Below are 22,202 nucleotides of genomic sequence, written 5' to 3' on the forward strand. Positions count from 1 at the left end.
GAAATTCCACATGTGCAAAGTACTGTTAAGGTGATACATTTTTGATGAGATTTTTAAAAATATTTGAACTATTAAAAAGCATTATCTTTAAACGTCCTATAAAAGAGTGATTCATTTTTTAGTTGTGTTTTCCCTAGATCAAAGATCATAGATATGTTACCTTTATGCAGAAGCACATTACATAGAAAGGCTTTACTTCTACCTCTTTCAACTAATTTTTCAATATTGAGCTGTGCCCCCTAAATATTTGCCTTAGCTATTTTAAAATACAATATTTTTAGAACCAAAGCAAAGGAGTGGTTTTTTCACAGAAACATTCTCAGAGGCTTACTTTACCAAATAAACTGATGGTAATATCCTTGAGTGGTGAGACCTTGCAAAATGTCCTAGTTCCTTTTTCTTGTTTAACCCTGAGGTTCATTTCTTGTTGCAGGTATTTAAATACTGAAAAGTTGTGTAGTCACCCCAAGGTTTATCTTTGAAAACAGTTACAAGTGCATCTTGATCTTCCTCTGTGTATGCAGATTCGATCTTGTTAGAGTTCTTAAGCGTCAAGAGAAAATTTCTACCATGATAACATGGTTTCATGCAGAATGTCATAAGGGGTGCTTACACTACTTTGTGCGAACAGATTATAATTATGTAGGATACGTTACTTTTCTGGCCTATCCTCTTTGAACTAAAGAAATGACTAGTTTCAGATAGTTTAAAGGAAATGACTGTTTCAGATAACCAAATTTGAAATGTGTTTGTTAGTTACCAAATGTCTTGCCTTAAAACATTTTAAGCACATTTTTTGGTTATATTTGAGAATTTAAGTCACTGATTTTTATTCCTTAACTAATCTTAGAAATAAACCACTGCTTAACATATGCATGACTATTATGTACTCTCAAAGTACCCTTGGTTGATTAGATATTTTAGGTTTTGCGTTTACTATGGAAATAAATAAGGATTTTTAAAAACAGGGTAATATCTCTAAAGGGAGACAGTTCTACTGTCAAGATATTTCACCGTTCCCAAATTTTATCTAAACAAAAAAGCAATTGTTTCTCACTTACTACTGTGCTTAAATAGCTAGGTGATTTTTAAGATGTCCTTGCTAAGAAAAATGAGAGCTTTGGTTATGGAGAATTCTTGATTCAGCAGTCTGTGCTTTCTTGGGATGCAGTAGGATTCATTAACCACATTTACCCAGATGAAGGATTAATAAACCCCACACATGAGAGAAACTTGGTGACACATGCTAATCTCATGTACCAGTTTGTTTATGATAGGCTGATTTAGGGGTTTTTGCATTGGAAAAGTAGCACATTCTGTTCCTACCCTTCTAGGGTCCCAAGTTATGGTACTATTGTGTTAATTTGAGAATTCACAGCTGTATTAATATCTGAAATTTGATTGCTGTAAGCGGACAAATGTAAGCCAAATAATCAGAAGTTTGCTTGTTTTGTAAGAGAAGTTTGCCTCTGAAACATCTGTCATTACAGTAGAGATGATCTTGCCAGTGGATCTGGGATGCTCTGAGGGTTTTAGGTCTGATACTGTGCATCCATTTGTTACTCCACAATGTTAATTTGGGCACAGCCAGCTTTTGCTTCTGTGACTCCTCTGTTCCTGTTAACTTACTAGTATGTATTCTGCCGGAAGTTTCTTAAGGTAGCTAGATAAGCAAGATACATGGAAGGCTGTGTGGCTAGGAGTAATTCTGGTGTCGTAAAAGTGACTTAACCTGTTCGCTGTGATCCATTAATCTCAAAAGTAAATTCTGAGGGCTAATTTCCTTTATTTCCAAGTTCTGAGAAGAAGCCTCACTTAAAACCTGTTTAGTGGTTGGTTTAACTTTATTTGCCTATTGTTAAGTAATGAGTACATTCTTTTTTTTTTTAAGTTGTGTTTTTCAAGCAGCTTCCTTACTTTGAAAAACTTCACATGTGCTCATTTGTTGTCAGCAATAATTGGGATTTCATTTTGTGAATGTACTCAAAACCCCCAAGGACTATTATTGAACAGGATGTTTGCTGATAGAAAATCTAAAACAGGAGTTTGTGTTTCAGCTCAGTATCTATTACAAGGAATAATTAATAAAGTTTGTTTATTGACTACATAAATCCAAGGCTCCAACATGTCTTGTTAATGTGAATCAGAAATAACTTTCAGTCCCTGGGAGATGTGGGAAATAAGGTCTCTAATATAAAAGTTACTCTTTATTTGAGTGACTTCGTATATCATCAAGGAGTATGACCGCTGAGATCAGATTGTCCATACCCCGTTCTCAGCCCCATCACTTAGTAGCTGATGTCCTTGGGTAAATTACTTTGTGCCTTGATTTTCTAATCTACAAAACGTCAGTAATAGTACCTGTTCATTGGGTTGTGAGGTTTAAGGCTTGGGTGATCAGGGAATAAATGGAATAGATGGCATTGAAAAGAATCCTAATAGAAATGTGTTTTGGGTATTGGGGAGAGTGGTGAAGGCCCAATCCAGGTGCAGTAGACTTGAGTGTGTATTAAACACCGCATGTGGAGCGTTTCCAGAATTTAAGTTGTTCATTCTGATTCATACTTTGGGATTTTCTTGTGTACCCTCTTGCATCACCTTCACAAAAAGCAGAGAGTAATTGCAATTATCTGCAAGAGGAATTTTCCGTGAGAAATTTAATCATAAACTGCTTTAATATTGCTGCTCTTTCCAACCCCCTTCCCTCCCTCACCGATTTTCCTGCACCTCACACTTGAGAAAGAAAATGGAAGCCTTGCGATGGCTTTCATAAAATAGAACTAAGATAGACAAGTTACTTCCTCTAACATGAATTTTAAGCCTAAATATAAAATAAATGTTTTGAAATCACATTAAAAGATTTGTCTTCATTTTATGTTGATAACAGCAGTAAGGGCGTCCTTTTTTTTTTTTTTTTTTCATGTAATAAATTACATGAGCTTTATTTAGGAACATCACAAAGTTGGTAATTCCCTTTAACCAAAGTTAGTAATCCCATTTACTAATTCACCCTACTTCATTGTTTCTTCACTCTTTCGCCCCCTGCTGTATTTAATATAACGGAAAAAATTGTACGTTTTTGTTTTAGCTCTAGTATATGACCTGCCTGTTCCCTCCCCCCAGCACCCCTTCCCAAAGCAATATAGGGCTTCACTAAATGAGGGGTTTTAATCATATTGCCATGAAATTAACCGGCTTATTGAGACCTTAGAAATGTCCGGGCATATACCCAAGATCAGTTTTCTTTGGTCTTTCAAGTCATAATCCATAGGAGCAAGTGCTTTAGAGACAAATTCAGCCATGATTTTTCACAAGTCTGAGAAGTCAGCAATGAGACAAAGTGCTACAGCCTTTCCTCAGGACTGTTTGCTATCTCAGCTTTTCACAGCACAGTGCCATACACAACAACTCTTCTTGTTAACATTGTTCCATGAAAATGCAGACTGCCTACAGCCAGTACTTTCGAGTCGAAAGCTTTTTTTAAATGCAAGTTGCTTTATTATATAGTTGCCTTAAACTGAATACTTGCAAGTACAGCAAGTGTGAGGAATAAAGATGGCCTGGTACGTGATGGAGGCTTTTGATGCCCATTGAGCAGATTAAGTGAGTTTTTATCTTGGAGCTACTCAGTACACTAAAGGCCCAGGACTGCTGTCGTCAAGCAGGAGAGAGTGGGTAAAGCAAGTAAGTGGAATCCTGTACACTCCCCAACCCCATAATCCGGAGCTCGCTCTTTTCCACAACGGCAACTCTCATTCAGACACTGAGAAACGTCCAGTGGGCTAAAGTAGGTTAAAGTTAAGGAGATGCTATAGAGCTGGCATTACTTTCTGGATTTTACTTGGGGAGTTAAATTTACTTTGGTTGAGCTTGAGACCCGTTCAGTATGTAATGAAATGTGCTTCTGAATGTGATTGAAAACCGGGGTGGTGTTCACGGTGAGAAGGGAAGATAGTCATAGAAGGGAAGGCAGTGTTGCTGCTGAGTGAAAAAGGAAAAGCTTTGACACCATTAAAGTCATCAAAATCACTGGGCTGGTGAATTTGTTTCTCAGCAGCTATGGAGTTTTGTTTGCGTAAAACTTAAAAAACTGTAACTGATTTCATTTATAAACTACAAATCTGGGAGGCAGCAGGGAGAAGGCTCTAAAGTCAGACAAATCTGGGTGGCCATCCCAACTTGACCTTGAGGAAGTTAAGTAGCTCTGAGCCTTATTGTTCATTAATAGAATGAGACCACTACCGACCCCAGCAACAGGCAGAATTAAATGATGTGCCTTTCTCCATTAAGAGCTCAACAAATGCTAGCCCTCCCAGCCCACACCTTTCTTCCCTCTCAGTCTCCTTTTAGGACCTCTACCTCCTAAAGGAAGATATAAAGAGAGCAACCTGGGCAATGATAAACACAGTGAATGACAGAACAACAGAAAGCTCTTAACATCAAAGCTTGCCTATTAAAAACAGGTTTTGAAGGTTCTGTGAAATTAGTGTTCAGTATTTTTCTATATCAGTAGAAGAGGGGTAGGTTTGTTGACAGCAACTTCATGTGTCCATTACTGTGATCTGTATACACAGTATAAACATGTCTTAGTCCCTGCCTTTGCCTCATAGGGTTTAATAGGGTTGAATGTAAATAGGTAACTGCTCCGAAGTCAGATATAATCATTCAGATTTTAAAGAATGCTGAAATCCCTACTAAGATTAAAAAATGAAACCCTACTTAAAATGGTGTTATGTTGATATACAAGTAAGTAAAATAAGGGACATATCCCTTTAATTTTTATCAAATATAAGGGAAGAACTCTGCAAACTGGAGAGAGAGAAGGAACGTACACCCGCAAAGACCCTTCTAAACATGTCGGCCAAAGTAAAAGCTTTTATCTCAGCTGGACTGCATTTCACATTTATTTCAAAAACTTCTGAAATAGCAGCTTGATTCTGACAAAGTCTGACAGACAACTGGTGTTGGAATTCACCTAAAGTTAGTTTGTAGTTGTGCCATCTTCAAATGATAGTAGCTAGTAAAAAAAAATCTGTAGACCTAGCTTAAGACAACAGGTGTCAGTGAAATTTAGTAGATGAATGGAGTCACAGCAACCGAAACCTTACCAAAAATGCTCAGTCCACCAACTTAAGACCTTGTAATAATTCTGACAACTTGTCCCTGTTCATTTCTGCAAGGTGTTCCAATGTTCTGGGAATGAAAGTGAAGAGTGACCTTAGCAGGGGTGTCCTTCCTTCAGGTGAAGTGAGCAAAAGTGCCCTGGAAAAGTTTATATGCTCACCCACTCTGCCCTTAACAGATCAATGAGCTTTTATCCCACTAGCTGGCTTAGGTTTAGCTGGTTCTCAATGCAGTAATTTTCTAATTCACTCTGTAAATACGTGAAGACCTCAAAACATACGACCAATCACAGAGAAGGCAGCCTGAGGTTTATGGAAACACCTTGAAGAGCCCAACTTCTTGTAGGTGCAGACTTCTGAGGAGTTAGGGGACCCTGTGGTAATGAAAGGCCAAGGCCCTTAGCTCTTCCTGTTAACTTTGCGGCCCCTATAGTCTGCAGCGTTAAGGTTGCTGCCTAAGTAAACTGAATCTAGTGTCTTTCTACTCCTTTTACCTTCTCACCTTCCTCTACTCTCCTTTGTAAGAATTAAGTGTCTTTACCCATCAAGCAAGAAAATACATTTTATTCTTGTTTCTACAATTTAATGACATTAAAATTGACAGGCCAGAAATAAAAGGAAATATCGTATAAAGCAAGAGAGATTGTAGTTCCTGGATAATCAGAACCATAAACACTGGAATAGGTTTTCTGTTGTTAACTCTTTTAAGACAATTTTCTTATATATATGGGTAACTGTGCCTGAAGCTTGAGAAGGCTAACCTGTAACTGAAACTTTTCAGTTAGTGCCACTGCGGGATCTGGTTAAATTGGGTTAGATTGACTTTCCAGTAGGAAAACAAGGGTCCCTTAACCATCATTTCCGCAATGAAGCAGTAACGGAGTAATCTGTAGTGGAGCTGGGAAGAAAGTCCTGATGTGTGTTCAATGACTTCTCCTCAAGAAGGAGTGCTTCAGGAGCCGGACAGCAGAAGGTCGTTCATGCTGGTCCCTAAGAAGGGAAAACACACATTAGAGTAAGCAACACCCAGTAACGTGCCTGCTTCAGTTGACTCAAAATGCCAACTTTAACAATGGAAGTACAACCTCTGCCAGTCAAACAGATTTGGATTGAGTCCAGACTCCAGATTTTAACTGTGTGATCTTAGGTGAAGGACTCCAACTCGTTCCTCATCGGTAAAATGGGGATAACAATAACACCTAACTCACTGGGAGAGTGTTTTTTAAAATTTTTATTGGCGTATAGTTGATTTACAATGTTGTGTTAGTTTCTGCTGTACAGCAAAGTGAATCAATTATACATATTCATATATCCACTCTTTTTAAAATTCTTTTCCCATGTGGGTCATTACAGAGTATTGAGAAGAGTTCCCTGTACTATACAGAAGGCCCTTATTAGTTATCTATTTTATATATAGTAGTGTGTATATGTCGATCCCAATTCATACAGGGAATTTTTTTTTTAATAATGAATTTTTAAAAATATTTATTTATTTATGTTTTGGCTGCACCGGGTCTTAGTTGCGGCATGAGGGATCTTTTTTAGTTGCGGCATGTGGGATCTAGTTCCCTGACCAGGGATCGAACCCGGGCCCCAGGAGTCTTAGCCACTGGACCACCAGGGAAGTCCCCATTGGGAAAAGTTTTTAAAATGCATATACAACTTTGAAACAGTGTCACATACTAACAATTCAAAAATTAGTACCTATTATGATTCAAAACCAGTCCCTCCTTTTCCATTGTACTTTTGCTCAGTTTGTTTGGGGTATAATTTATACACAGTAAAATTCACGCTTTTAGATGTACAGTTTAATGCACTTTTAGTTAGCATGAAATTTATTTTTTAAATTTAGAGGTATCCAGGATTGAAAAATCTTTAAGAAGTAGACATTTAAATATGCTTTGGTGATTAATTTGAATAATTTGAATAATCCCATTTGGGGCACTCTTGGATGAGCATGAAGGGAGACAGTTACTTAATTAGTACTATTGTGGCTTAGGTTTATTGGCCCTCAAGAAATCAGAAAGCTTTTGCCAATGAACTAGTCAGTGAACTAATGAACCAGTCACTGGTTATCTGCAGTGACCTATTCCAAAGGCATTCTTTTCGTTAAACTGGCTATTTTGATCATTTTGGAAGCAGATGACCACCAAGAACATCCCAGGTAAAAATGGAAATAAAGATAAAATACGTTAAAAAGCAAGTGACCAAAAATCATTCTCAAGTAAAAAAACCTCTCCCCTTCTGGAGGCTCTTTCTCCTGCCTTCAAAATATGCAGAAATCTCTTTTCTCTTCAAAAAGTCCTTAAATGACTACCATTTCTAGCTGCCATCCTATTTCTTCTATTCCTGCCAAATTTCTCTAAGTTGGCCAAACCCAAAGATTTCTTTTTCAACATTCGCTAACCTAAATCCTTACCATTTGGCCTACTCTTCTCTGTAGAAATTGCTCTTTTAAAACTAACCATGACCTTCTCCTTACCACATTTAATGAGCTCATCCTCCTTGTCATCTCTGCAGCATTTGAAGTATTCACTACCCCCTTCTCTCTCAAACAGTCTCTACTTAGTCTTAAGAGAAACTGTCCTCTTCGTTCTTCTCCCACACTGCGGCAACTCCCCTCCTTCCCTTTCTTCCACTTGTGTACTGGACTTAATTCTATGCATATTTTGTTATCTTCTCCCATAAGCATTTTCAAAAACATTTTCCTCAACCCTCTAATTTTTTCATGATTATAGCTACCAACCTTATGATTTTCAAATCTGCACTTCCAATGTTCACTGCTTTCCTGAGCAACAATTCCACAGCTTCAAATGTTTCCTTCAACTTCCTCCCCTGTTCCTCTTTCACAACTTTCTATTACTTCTTCCATTATCCACGTTCAAAACCATGAGATCCTATCATCCTCTATCACCAAGTCCTGATTCACCTTCCTCTGAAATACTGATATATTTTTTAAAATATATGCGCCAGGTCTTAGTTGCAGCATGTGGACTCTTAGTTGCGGCATGCATGTGGGATCTAGTTCCCTGATGAGGGCTCGAACCCGGGCCCCCTGCGTTGGGAGCGTGGAGTCTTACCCACTGGACCACCAGGGAAGTCCCTGAAATATTGATATTTTGGAATCTTCTTTACACTCCCACTGCTTCCATCACCATCAAAACCCAAACTCTGGATTCCAGAATGGCCTCCATTCGAGGTCCCTCTACTGAATCTGCTGTCTGACCTGCCTCCCCAAAGACCTTTTCCTTCATGGCATTCTCTACCCCAAATCCTTTGCCGTCCTCTGCTCGTCACTGCCTATCTCAACAAAGTTAAACTCCTTGGCCTGACTTCCCAGGACTTCTGAGACCTGCCCATAGGAGTACCCCCAGCCATGCTTCTTACTGCTTCCCCAGATTGATTTCTGTTCAGTCCTTGTTCCTGGTTTTTACCTGATCATCTCTACTTCTGAATCTTTAAGAGTGCCTTACCCCTTTATTTATGACTATCCACACCTCCAAGAAGTTATTGTCATAGACAACAGGCAAGATTCTAGAGTCCTTAGGGTCTCTGGCATAGAATTGCAGGCTTGCAATACGACACTCATTAGGTAAGATGTATTAGTATCCTCCCAAAGGGTTATTAACTGTTGAGCCCTAATTACATACCCCAAGCTGTGCTAAGCAATTTACATACACCATTTCCCTTACCCTTCACAACAACTCTGTTAATTGATGATTAGTGGTGTGAGTTGTGTATTGCTTAGTTTATGAAGCAATGGTTCAAAAGGAGAGCCAGAAAAAAATATTCCACCCTTTCTCTTTAAAGCCGTGTGTGCGTGTGTGTGTGTGTGTGTAATGAGAACTAGAAAGAAAATGAGAATAGCAAGCACTTTCTGTGGATCAATAATAGATAATTGTTCAGTTCAGAACAAAGCAACTGCAGTATTTTTAAGAGCTAAGACCAATCTCCAAGACTAGTACTGGTCTATATGATATTCCTAATACCTTTATGTCCCTTTTGTGAGGCGTTTTTTGGGGGGGGCGGGGTGCTGGGGGGCAGCTCTGTGCCTGGAGCTCTGTCTGCAAAATCCATGCTGGAACAGTTACGGCATCTCTGCATGTAGGGATGCCCAGAACTGCACCCCTGGAGTATGCGTTGCTGCCCTGGCCTACGTGATCCCCTGAAATCAACCAGGACATGCTGATTGGTACACACACGTGCTGGGAGAGGGAGACAGAGAGTCTAAAAGAGACACACCCATCGGCAGGCAGGGAGGCCTGTGGGTTCTGGAGGTTAACTGAGAAAGGTAAAATGAACCCATTCAGGGAGCTGGAGGTTGCCATATATGTTTGCTGAAAGCTGGGGCACTAGAATTTTTCATCTAGCAATGAGAAAGCATACTTCCTTGAAAGGCAAGAAATTTCGTTTGGGTTTCAGGCTTTCCTCATTCTGCACATGCAACTAAGTGTTGAGCCTCACTAGGTGGGTGGATTTTAGGCTATTCTACATCATCGTAGAGGCCAGGTAGGTAGGCTTGAGCACCCCTACCCTACTCTTCAACTCTCCTCCACCGTACGCATACATGCATATACATATACACACTTTAACCAGAGCCATCTCTCTGCCTTTATGTTTTCTTCTTTGAATTAAGATTTCATATGAGCAGAGAGAATGCCTGGGTAAGAAAAGTTTGAAAACCACACAAATGAGTAAATCTCTAAGCTCCCTTACAGTTCTAACATTTTACACAGAACTTTATTCCATAAGTACCAGGAAGCCTCAGGACAGGAGAAAACAGGCAACCTTCTGGGGCTTTTCTGCTTCCCCAAACACTACCCATTTGATGCTTGAAACACTCCAATTAGAGATTTGTTCCTTTGGCTCAAAATGCTTCCTCTCACTTTAAATGCAAGTGTTTCTGGGGAAACAATACATTAACTCTGTCAGTCATCAATCAATCAGTTCATATCATTCCCTTGATACGAATGAATTTCTCACATACTCTCCTGAGAGCTGGTTTTAGGAAGGAATGAGAACACTGGTTCCCCGAGAGGGAAGGGAGGCTAAAGCATAGGTGATGTCATTTCACCATGGCTAGTCCCTGGGAAGATGTCTCATTGGTAAATACGTAGATCCTTAGCAATTTTTGCACACCCATTGATTTGAGGAAGTATTGTCTGGACCTGATAAGACATTTCATTGAGGTGCTTCCCACTTGAAGCATTACGCCCATACCCTGGTACAACAAGGAACACAGTCACCCAATATGGCCAATCATGATTCTTTTCAGCACAAAATCACTCCCTACTTGATTTCATAACCCAAGCAGAGCTCATAATGGGCCATAAATTGCAGGGGAAACATCAGCTGCTTGGAATCTCTGGGGATTTATCCTCCTGCTGCTTTCAGTTTCTTACCTGGTGAGGCACACACGCACGAAGTCTGCTGCGTTTTCTGAGAAGTGTTCTGGTAAAGGAGGCATCAGCCCTCAGTGTGCACCAATGTAAAACATGGCTGCCATCCTGTCCATGGAAGCTAGTGGGGGCTTCCCTGTGGCCATCTCAAACACAGAGCAGCCAATGCTCCAGATGTCTGACTTCCGTCCATAGCCAGACTCATTGATGACTTCCGGAGCCACCCAATACGGAGTCCCATGCATGGACTTCGGCATGTCACTGTGGGTACCATTACCATTTAAGCCAGCCCAGGCCAAACGCTTGACACAGCCAAAGTCAATCAGCTTTATTATTCCAGTTGGCATAAGCATAATATTATTTCCTTTGATATCTCGATGCACCACACAGTTCTCATGGAGATAAGCAACACCTTGCAGAATTTGTTTTGTATATTTACAGAACACCATCTCAGGCAATGGCCCAAAACGGTTTATAATACTAGAGACTGAGCCACCAGGAACAAACTCCATGAAAATGCTTACAATGTTCTCCTCCAAGCATGTCCCCAGATAGGCCACAGTGTTGACATGTTTCAGTGCTTTGAGCAAATCTACTTCTTCCTGCAGCTTCCTATATTCGTTTTCAGTAGTTAATTTATCAGAGGTATCCAAAGCCACCTGTTTCACAGCTATTAGCTGTCCTTGGCAAGTAAGACCACAATATACCTAGAAGCAAACCAATGCCTTATTATTAAAAGTAAATGATGACACTTGTTCACAAAATGCCTCCCAAACACTTGTCTTTCTCTAAGCTGAAACATCCCTACCTAAATGCAAAGTACTTAAGCAAATTGAATGTTTCAGTGGAGCCAAGATGGGGATAAGTAGCATAGTGAATGTACATCATAATGGCTTGGGTTCAGTCTTCTCTTTACCAATCTGTGTAAATACTATCTAAAGTGCTGGGACTTTAGATGGTCTTTTATGCAAAATGTAAGGAACATCTTTTGTTTTTGCCACTCAGCAATGATTCTCCCAACTTCCGGTAACATAACTTGAACGGTTGAACAAAGAGACTTCTTTCCCCCAGGACTTGGAACTCAGAGAATTAGAGGCTTGAAATACAATGGCCATTGTACTACCCCGTGCAGCCTGAGAACCAGAGCCAGAAGGAGACACAGAGAGACCAGATCCCCAGTGACATTGTTTGACCCCTGAAACCAGCTGTGCCCAGAGCCAGTCCTACTCCAAATCCTTCAGTTACATAAAGCTGTGGACATCCTTTTCCTCAAGCCACTTTAGGCTGGGTTTCCTATTACTTCCAGCTGAAAGAGTTCTAAGTAAGAGAGTATGCAGGGTGGGGCGGGCACTCAGGAAGATTAGGGAAGAGGGAGGGGTGGAGGAGTGGGGACTTTTTATTTCAACATGTTTCCTGTTTCACTTACTGTGCCGTAGGCTCCCTTCCCAAGGGTCTCACCCTTGGTCCACAGAATAGGTTCTTCATACTTTAAACTGTTTTCAGAAAATGTCTTCTTTTCATGTGAGTTGAAAAATCTCTCCTCTTTGTCATATATCCCAAAGCCATTACTGTATCTCTGGAAGAATGAGACAAAAAAGAAAAGTCATCATTACATTCTGAGTCCTTGGGACGGAGAGAAAGTGGAGAGTAAAATCTTCCTTTCTTCTAACCTAGGACCAACCAGAGAAGGCCAAATATGCACCCCTAACCAATCACGTGGGAGGCCCCTTCTAGTTAGCCCACCTACAGCTTCCCCAGGACAACAGCCTCCAATCAGGGCACACCTGAAGCCTTTTTTCCACTAAAAAGCTTTCCTACTCCTTGCCTGCTTTTGAGTCTCGGCCAAACACAAGTGATGGTGGTTGACTCCTTTGCTATAGTGAGCTCTGAATAAACAACCTTTGTTCTATTTCCACAACGTACGCATATACTCAAATGTACACATATGTAAGCATATATGCCTACACTTCCATACACATACACATTTACACACAAATATACATGCAGATAGATACTCTCTCTCTTACACATACACGCACATACATTCACCCATGCACAGCCATACACGCAAGTCTAATGGTCAAGACCAGCTGCAATAGACTAAAGATCCATGGTCCTCTAGACCCTTGCTACTCAAAGGAGAACCTACAGACCAGCTGTATCAATATCCCATGGGAGCTTGTTAGACTTTCAGAATCTCAGGCCTCAGACATACCAAATCAGTGTCTACATTTCAGCATGACCCTCAAGAGATGTGCATCCACAGTAAACTTTGAAAAGCCTTCCCCTGGAAGTCGGGAAACAAGTAGCTTTTTGTAGAGCTTAGACCATGTTTACCAATTGTTTGATCAGGACCAAAAATACTTTGTCTTGATCTCCTCTATGAGTTCTTAAAAATAAATGATGATGGTGATGTAGAGGCACAGTGACGGTCCTTAAGAATAAGACATTACACAGGATCTCCTTCCTCGGGAATGAGCACGGGTGCCTCCAGAGGGCCATTTGGGTTCCTCCTCCCCAGCCTCTCATGTTTCTATCCAAACTGAAATTTATGGATTGCTTAGAAATGAAAAGATCACAAAAGGTCAGACTCCGTGACTCTGTGATTGCAGGGTAGGGTTATGGGCTGATTGTATTTACTAGCTTGTTAGCTTTTCTTGAATGTGAAATGGCAGGCTGGTGGACCCATCTCAGACACACAGGCATGCACACACGTACCCCCAACTCCCACCCAAGCCTGGCAGCCTCTGTGAATCCTGTCCACGTCCCAGCCAAGACCAGGTTCACCATGAGGGTGAAGATGGCCTTTTACAACCAGGAATATTCCCACTGTGTAGTGATTAAGAGTGTGGGGCTGGAATCAGAATTCCTGTCCCCACCACTCACTACCTGCATGACTTTCTAAACCTCAGTTTCCTCATCTGCAAAATGGGGACTTGTTATTACCTTTAGCATTGATCTCATGGAGCTGTTATGAAGTATAGAAAGGAGACAGTATGATGTGTCTCACTCATATGTGGTAAGTTCTCAATAAACTTAGCTATGGTATAATTATTTACCTTGTGTATTCTTCTGATCAATTATTTAAAATAATGATTCCTGATCCTGAAAGAGCATGATATAACCTGAGTTAGTGTACAGTAAATAATGTTTCAGCTAAACCTACTGTTTGTGTTTAAAATTTAGTAGAACAGGAGGCTCATATACTTCAGTGAGAACTAAAACAAACGTAACCTGCTGATAGTCTTCTCACCGCCCCACTCCAGTGCCAAACAAATTTTTTTAAAATGTGTTCAGGATTGTTGTTTATGCTTACTTGAGAGCAATGACTAAGTCTTGTGCCCCACCATATCTTCAGCTCTTATCCCAATACCAAAATCACAGGAGGCATCAATAATATTTTTGTGTTAAAGTAAACCATTTGGGAACAAATGCTCAGGTGCAGGGAATCTTTGAGTAATGAGCTTTTCATGTTTTCATATGTCTTTTGGAACTAGATGGTGAGCTACTTCGGGGGCTGTGTTAATTTCTTTCTATCTCACACACCACTTAGAGTAATGCTTTACCCATAATTATCTCCCTGCTGTTACTTGTTGATTGAAAACTTCATCACTGAATATAATATCTACCTATTTCAATAAGTAGCTTTGCTATATTAATGTAATCAAAGTGATTCCATTGCAGTGTCAGGCTAGCTAAATTCTAGAAGTAAGGCAACATAATGAAAACGTCTTAGCGTGAGAGTCAGGGGACCTGGATTCCAAACTTGCAACCAAATAATGAGATCTTGACGAAACTATTTAATTGTTTAGGGTTACTGATTCCTCATTTGAAAATAAGGGGTTTGAAACGATTGTCTCTGAGATCCCTTCCCGCCCCAATGAATCTCAGATTCTAATTATACCAACCTGTGTTTGGACAGTTGTTGTCTCTCCGCCTAATTCTTGCATGGTATTTCCTCTCTTACTGAGGACAAGATTTCGGCTTTCAGGATCTGTTTCATCTGCCATTATTTGGCAAGAGTTGTTACCTTTCTCATTAAGAGCTAGTAGTTCCGCAGCTAGACAACATAACAGTTCATCTGTCGATTCTTCATTCTTTACAGGGTCTGGAATTTCTTGGGAAATTGAATCTGCATCATTTAAAGTTTTTCCAAATGTTTGACATGGAATTGACTTATTAGCCAAACTATCATGATCCAAAGAATGTGCCCAACGTTGATATGCTTGAGAAGATGCACTTTCTTGTTTCTCTTGGAAAGAGAAACTCGTAAGTGTTTTAGACTTATCTGAAACATTCTCAAACTCTACATCGTTAGTTAAAATTTGATTGGCATTAGTTTCACCAGGAGATGCTATAGTCTGCTTGTCTTGCAGTACATGCTTGCTGGAACCCTTCGCACTGGGCAGTGCCCAGCTGTTTTCTGAAAGGACAAATGGGGTTTGGTGAGTTCGCGCAGATCTCTGAGGCTCGTGGCAAGTATCTGATTGCTAGAAATGTCTCCTTCGTCAGCAGACTCTTCCATGGAGACTTCCTCAACAATGGACAAATCTGAGACAGGAAGGAATTCGTTCTGTTCGATGGACTGCTCATGAGTCTGAACCATGATCATGGGCTGAACTTCATCTTTGGAAGATAGAAAGTCATTTCCTGAAGACTTTATCTGCTATTCTGGTTCTGAAATACTATCACCATTTTCAGTGTCGTTGCTACTTACAGCCTGGCAACGCTTTTCTTTAGAAATTAAACTTTTGTGCTTTTGTTTAATGCCAAGAGAAGACTTCGGGGGTTTAATATGTGGTCTTTTCTGAGAAAGTCTGGTTCGGCTTTTGCTGGTCCTCTCACTGTGTGAAGATGGACATTTATTGGTGATACATCTGCCCGATGGAGCTGAGCATATCTCTCGGAAATATTTGTTTTCATGCTGTTCAGCCTCTCGCATCTGACGATAAACAGGAGTCCTGAACGTTTCGTAGATTCCAGGTCCATTTGCAGTTGAACTGATTTCTTTGAACATGTCACTGCACTTCAGATCTCAGTAATTTAGTCTTGGCTCTGTTGGTTGAGCAGAGAGAGGAACAGAAGACTTTTTTATTCCTGGATTTTTACAGATGCAAGGGAATGACTGCTTTTTAGGTTTCAAAGCCCGGTAAGTGGATTGCTTCTTTTCTATCTGTGGCATTCTCCTTTGAAACTTGGGTGATTGCCGAGGTCTGGGGTCCACAAGCCCCAGAGCAGGAAAAACTTGAGTTTTTATGCTGGTTTTGTACATGGTAGGCTTCATGGAACTTTCAGTGGAAAGCATGATATTCTGAGGTGTCCTGTTACTGGCCTTGGTCTTTGAATCCAACTTATTTCTATGGGTTTTCATTTTATGCCTGTCATTTCTTGGTCTGCAAGTATGTTGAAGCTACTATTGTTATGAAAGATGCCCTTTCTTTTCTGGAGGCTTGGCTTAGTTATTGCTGGTTCCTTAGGAGTTTCATCTCCGGGGAAAGTGATGTGGATAAGAGGCACCATCCCATTTGTTTCTGGTTTGGCTGCCTCTGCTACTGATATTTTTATGTTTGTCTCCATGCTTCTGTGATCTTCTGGGAGCTTTTCAATGAGGTCATGAGGAACTATATTGGACAAACTTTTAAGAACAGTATAGTCTTCTGAAATATGATTTGGCTCAATCACTTCCCCTTTATGTGCTGAAGCAGTTTTTGAATCAGCTTTATCATTTCTAATCCCTTCATCCTGGCTTAGAGTTATTTCTGAACGCAGGGCTTCTTGGAACTTGACTGGTTGGATATATCCAGCTTCTGAATCTTGTTCATAGTTTCTGGCTACTGAACCCTCTTTCTTTCCTGATGAAAGAGATGGAGTGTTCTCTTCTGCTCTTCTCAGTTCAGCACCAAAGCAGTCAATATCCACTTCCCTATCTGTAGGAAAATTGCCTTCCTTGAAATTCTCAAAGGACACCGAAGACTGTCCTTTTTCAAAGTGAGAGATTTCAATGTTGACACATCCCTCTGTTTCCTTGGATTTCCTACTCTCCTCTGTCTCCAGGTGTTGTCTGTGATGGTGAGCCTTCCAAAAAGAGCACATGTTTCTGGACCAGATAGAGCTATCAAATGACCTGAGAGTCTGACCCTCTAAACCTTGAACGGTGCTTCCTTCTGCTTGTTTGATGGTCTAAACTCATCAGATCGACTAACAGGCTCTGAGAGCTTAGGTATGAAAGATATGAAGCTTGGAATATTCCTTTCTCTCTCCTTTTGATCCTTATCATTTGGCGGTATAGTAAGGAGACCACATCTCACAGGCAAGGGTGACAATGGTGGCTGAGGGAACTAAAAGGAAAGAGAAAACGAATGAATGCAGAAACACATATGCATATCATATTAATAAAGTAATCTGAAGAAATTTTAAGATTCTCTTTAGGAAGTCCTTTAAAGTACAAAGTTATCCTGGAGATCACAGTTTTAAAAACTAAAATCTTATTCCTGGTGTTTTTTAAGAACCAAGGCAAGACAATACTTTTAAAAAGCAATGCTAACATATGTAAAGATTCATGGTTATATGTTTAAAATAAAGGCCCTACATTGTAAACAATAAAACTTTTAAGTTTTTTAAAATTTCTGTTCTCTTTTCTGTTTACTTTCTGTTTTATTTCTATTCTCTTTTCTATTTACTTTCCATAGAATTGATCTGAGATTTTTAAAATTCCCACTTAGAACAGCTTAAAATTGCTGTTACATTTACTGTAATAGTGATCGTTAGGTTGCAAACCAGCTCAGAATTTGTATGCAGAACACAAGTGCTCCTCATTGTTGGCTGAATTGTTTTGTTGAGAGTGGCTTATAAATGTGCCACACTATACGCTTGAGAGTTAGCTCCCTAAATGGTATTTAATTCTCCTTGGCCCTCCAACTATTTTCAAATTAAGCCAAGTTTATATTATTATCAACCTCTAGAGGTCAGTGTAACCCAATATATAATATTCAGCTTTTCGGTTGGTTAAGCTATAAGCTCTCACTTTACAGTTTTCACTGTGGTGTTCCCCCTCCACCACCCCACCCTCCGGGTATAGAGATTCGATAACTAATTATATCAGAATATTTATAGGCATAGATCACGAGTGGTAATTGAGAGCTCTATGTTTAATTTTCATTCTGTTGCCACCTGTGTGTAAGAAGACAGGAAAAGGAAACTGACACTAGAAACAGGCATTAGAAACAGGTGAGATGCAATGTAATCCCCTAGTTTCATTACCTAGATGACTTTCTTTCATCTCTCAAAATACAGATTCTCCCAGTGCTTAAACACCTCTGCAGTAGCAGCCATTATTTCATTTATTTATATTTTAGGCCAATAAAGTCCTTTTTTCAACACTAAGCAGTACCTATGCATTTTCTCAAAGGCTCATAGAATACAGAAGAGTCAGTTGAGAGAATTGCAAGGCTCTTTCCAAACGCTTTACTTACAAATGAGACAACTAGGAAAATCTTTCTACCAATGGAAAAAGAATTACCTCATTTCTCAATACGTTAAAAGAAGAAAAATTAAATATGTCCAAAAGAGCTACTCACTTCATTACGTGGACAATGGGAAACACCCCAGAAAAGAAGTATACGTGTCAAGATATAATTTTCCCAGAAATTAGCTCCTCTATAAACTGCATGTGAGTTGTGGTTTTTCCAAGATATATGCTGAGGATTTGGGCTCTGAGTTCTTTGATAGAATTTGTCTCTAACAAGATTCTTTGGTTTTAATCCTTAAGTCAAAAATGCTCAAACTACTCTTACCTCAATTCTCCGGCTACTATACTTCATATTAGAAGAGGAAAACCCTGTAACGAGAAAAATTATTTTTTTACAAGTTTTTTTTTTTAATTAATTAATTAATTTATTTATTTCTGGCTGCGTTGGGTCTTCGTTGCCGCACGCAGGCTTTCTCTAGTTGCGGAGAGCAGGGGCTGCTCTTTGTTGCGGTGCACAGGCTTCTCATTGCAGTGGCTTCTCTTGTTGCGGAGCATGGGCTCTAGGTGCACGGGCTTCAGTTGTTGTGGCTCGCGGGCTCAGTAGTTGTGACGCACGGGCTTAGTTGCTCCGCGGCATGTGGGATCTTCCTGGACCAGGGCTGGAACCCGTGTCTGCTGCATTGGCAGGCGGCGATTCTTAACCACTGAGCCACCAGGGAAGTCCCCAAAATTATTATTATTATCAGATATTCTTAGTAGTAGAGTGAACACAGTCGGCCTTAAGCCAGGTGATGGCGATGGAGTGATCTTGGTGCTGAGGTTTGAGGAAAAGTTGTCAAAATGAAGAGTTTTTCCAGGTGTAATCCACATGGAGGTGGGTACAGAATGATTACACAAAACTATTGCTGAAGAAGGTGGTTGTTTTATATACAATGTTGTTTTTCATATATATCTATGTTATATATGTGTATATATCTCTGTTTTATATTTATAACATTTGCGTATATATAGTGATATTTATTTATTTTTACTTATATTCCTTCTGGAAACACATGCTCTCTGGATCAGAAAGCAGAGCACTTATCACCCACAGGGCATCCTAGTGCCAGTTCCCTGCAGCCCGATTCCCCACAGGTTGACACAAATGAGAACCTGCACCGGTAGTGAGGCTGCACCGTAGGAGGAGACCCTGAAATTATGAGACTCAGAGCTTATGTATAGAGTGCTGGCAGTTCAACCCATCTTTCCCTTCTGAGAAAGAGAGACCTTCACTATGAAATGTAAGCAAGCGTCTCCAGGAGAAGGAGGAAATGTGTCTCTGGGTTTTGTTTGTTTTATTTTTACCCTATTAAGTAAGTAAACAGCTCTTGGCAAAGCCAGCTTCAGTCTTTCTGGAGCAATAGCTTATCTCTAACTTCCAAGGCATGTTTGCCATTCAATCATCTTTCAACCTAGTCTCCTAGTGCTTTTTGCTCAGAAAACCCAGACTTTGCAGAAATGTGAAAGTATTTATGTATAATTGTCTCCCATCCGTTGTTTGAACTAAAACATGGGATAGATCATAAATTCTGAAGGAGTGCGGGGAAGGGCGAGATGAGATTTACTAGGTAGGGTAAAAACTAGACGTTGTTTTCTTCTTACCAAAACATCAGAATGGTCCTTAAAACCCCACTCACCATCATGGGTTAAAGCTGAAGCCAAAAGCTCCAATGTGTTCAGGGTCAAAGCAGGCACATAAATGAATGAAGTGGGATAAGTAGGGACAGTGGTGAACTGAAATTCTGTGCCCCAACTACAGGGACATCCATTCCCCAGTTCTAGCTGGTGTGGTCCATTCCAGATGGGTAATCCAGCACTGCTGGATCCTCCAATTGCCAAGAGAAGCCAGAGAGCTGGAGACCTTATGTGAAATCTCCTTCTCATCCCTTTTTAAAATACTTTGAAGGCCGAACAAAATATGTCTGTAGGTCCTTTTTGGCCACAGGCTGCCATTTGGAAATTTCACTTAGCGAGACCTCTCTGAGATGTACCACAGGTAGAAGCCATTCTCAGGTGAAAAATGGTCACCTAAGAAGAGGATTCCAATTGGAGGGGATGCGGGCATTCCCCTTAGCCACAGCTGGGCAGAGCACCACCCCAATTCTTTATCCATTTATTTAACCAATATTTATTGAGTGCCTACTGAGTAGCCAACACTGTCCCAGAAGATGGCAATATAATTGTGAACAACAAAGACAAAATTCTTGCCCTCATTGAGGTTGTATGCTAGAGGTTGAGATTTTCTGTTGAAAAGATATTACAAGTTAATACTAGAAATATAACTGAATATGATTTATAGTTGGGTGCTTATGTATAACACCCTGAGTTTAAAAAATTCAGGTATTATAAATATTTAGATGAGTAATATCCAGTATTGATAAGGAATGACGTGAGATATGAAGGAACTCTGAAACATTTCTGGTGAGAATGTAGAGGTAAGATCTTCCCAGTAGGTAATGTGGTAATATATATTGAAAGCCTTTTTAAATGTGTATAGAATTCCAGTTAAAAGATTGAATGTACAAGCTTTTCTCCACTCTCTCCACAAACCTCACTAAAATGATGGTAGACTAATTTTTTAAAAAGGTAAAGAAGGGGGCTTCCCTGGTGGCACAGTGGTTGAGAATCTGCCTGCCAATGCAGGGTACATGGGTTCGAGCCCTGGTCTGGGAAAATCCCACATGCCACGGAGCAACTGGGCCTGTGAGCCACAATTACTGAGCCTGCGCGTCTGGAGCCTGTGCTCCGCAACAAGAGAGGCCGCGACAGTGAGAGGCCCGCGCACCGCGATGAAGAGTGGCCCCCACTTGCCACAACTAGAGAAAGCCCTCGCACAGAAACGAAGACCCAACACAGCCATAAAAATAAATAAATAAATAAACCCAAAGTTAAAAAAAAAAAAAAAAAAAGGTAAAGAGGGAATTCCCTGGCGGTCCAGTGGTTAGGACTCAGTGCTTTCACTGCCAGGGCTCGTGTTCGATCCCTGGTCTGGGAACTAAGATCCCGCAAGCCATTCAGCCAAACAAAAAAATAAAAATAAAAAATAAAAGGTAAAGAAAAAGAACAGCAAAAACCTAGAGGGTAAAACAGCACATGCACGACATCAACAAAATTTTGGATGGTGAAAACTGTATGGATGGGCTTCCCTGGTGGCGCAGTGGTTGAGAATCCACCTGCCAATGCAGGGGACATGGGTTCGAACCCTGGTCCGGGAAGATCCCACATGCCACGGAGCAACTAAGCCCGTGCGCCACAACTACTGAGCCTGCGCTCTAGAGCCCACGAGCCACAACTACTGAAGCCCATGCGCCTAGAGCCCATGCTCCACAACTAGAGAAGCCACGCAAGGAGAAGCCCATGCACCGCAACGAAGAGTAGCCCCTGCTCACCACAACTAGAGACAGCCCGTGCGCAGCAACGAAGACCCAACACAACCATAAATAAATAAATAAATAAATAAATAAATAAATAAATAAATAAAATTTTAAAACTGTATGGATGAATAATAAACAATTTAGTTGTCAACTTTCTCTGTTCTGCTCACTGCCTGCAGAGGGTAGAACTCAACAAGAAATAAGAACCCCAGAAAGGAGCAGGAATTAAAGATACCAGGTACCTCTGAAGGTGGGGTTGCAGATGAGTCTGAAACAAGGGGTTGCTTCAAACTCTGTACAAGGAGTTGGTTCCAGATTCCCCGTCCTGCGTCCTGCCCCACTTGTCAGGGGTTGCTCTTCTCCATTCCTGGCTGGAAGTTTATTCTCTGAAGAGCTTGAAACAAAGATGCGAAGGAGCTAGGTACAGCTGAGAGCAGAAACAGGGTGCTGGAGTGAAAATGTGAGGATAAATGAAAGCCTCCACATTGACATGTGAAGCTCCAGCCTTATAACCTACAAGCAGGAGCTTGGATTCTCCTTCTCTCGGGCAAACTAGCTGAGAGAAAAGCCTACCTATGCACCCTGACACTAGGGGAATCCATCACTCAACCATCCAGGTCTCTGTCCACTCCACAAGCCCCCTCGAGCTCCTGGCACTTTTTAGTCTCCCCCTCTTAAATACAAATAATCGCCAAGCATCAACTGATATATGGGAATAGCCTCTAACATGAAAATACACAGACCAAAACAAACAAAAAGAAAGAAGAGAGCTCAGAGGAAACAGAGACAACGAAAAACT

The 22,202-nt window shown here is 40.6% G+C and overlaps 1 protein-coding gene across 1 annotated transcript in view; it reads right to left on the bottom strand.

Moving 5' to 3' along the window:
- Positions 1-6,046: 6,046 nt before the first annotated feature.
- The window catches only part of MAP3K19 (mitogen-activated protein kinase kinase kinase 19), a 36,900-nt gene continuing 20,744 nt past the window's right edge, over positions 6,047-22,202 (bottom strand). The window contains 8 exon segments of the mRNA XM_036858773.1: positions 6,047-6,113; positions 10,526-11,229; positions 11,949-12,098; positions 14,431-14,972; positions 14,975-15,910; positions 15,913-16,689; positions 16,692-16,860; positions 18,316-18,359. Of these exon segments, the coding sequence (XP_036714668.1) occupies positions 6,047-6,113; positions 10,526-11,229; positions 11,949-12,098; positions 14,431-14,972; positions 14,975-15,910; positions 15,913-16,689; positions 16,692-16,860; positions 18,316-18,359 (3,389 nt within the window).

This window comes from Balaenoptera musculus, chromosome 7, assembly GCF_009873245.2.
Source record: "Balaenoptera musculus isolate JJ_BM4_2016_0621 chromosome 7, mBalMus1.pri.v3, whole genome shotgun sequence".
NCBI classification, from domain to species: Eukaryota; Metazoa; Chordata; class Mammalia; order Artiodactyla; family Balaenopteridae; genus Balaenoptera; species Balaenoptera musculus.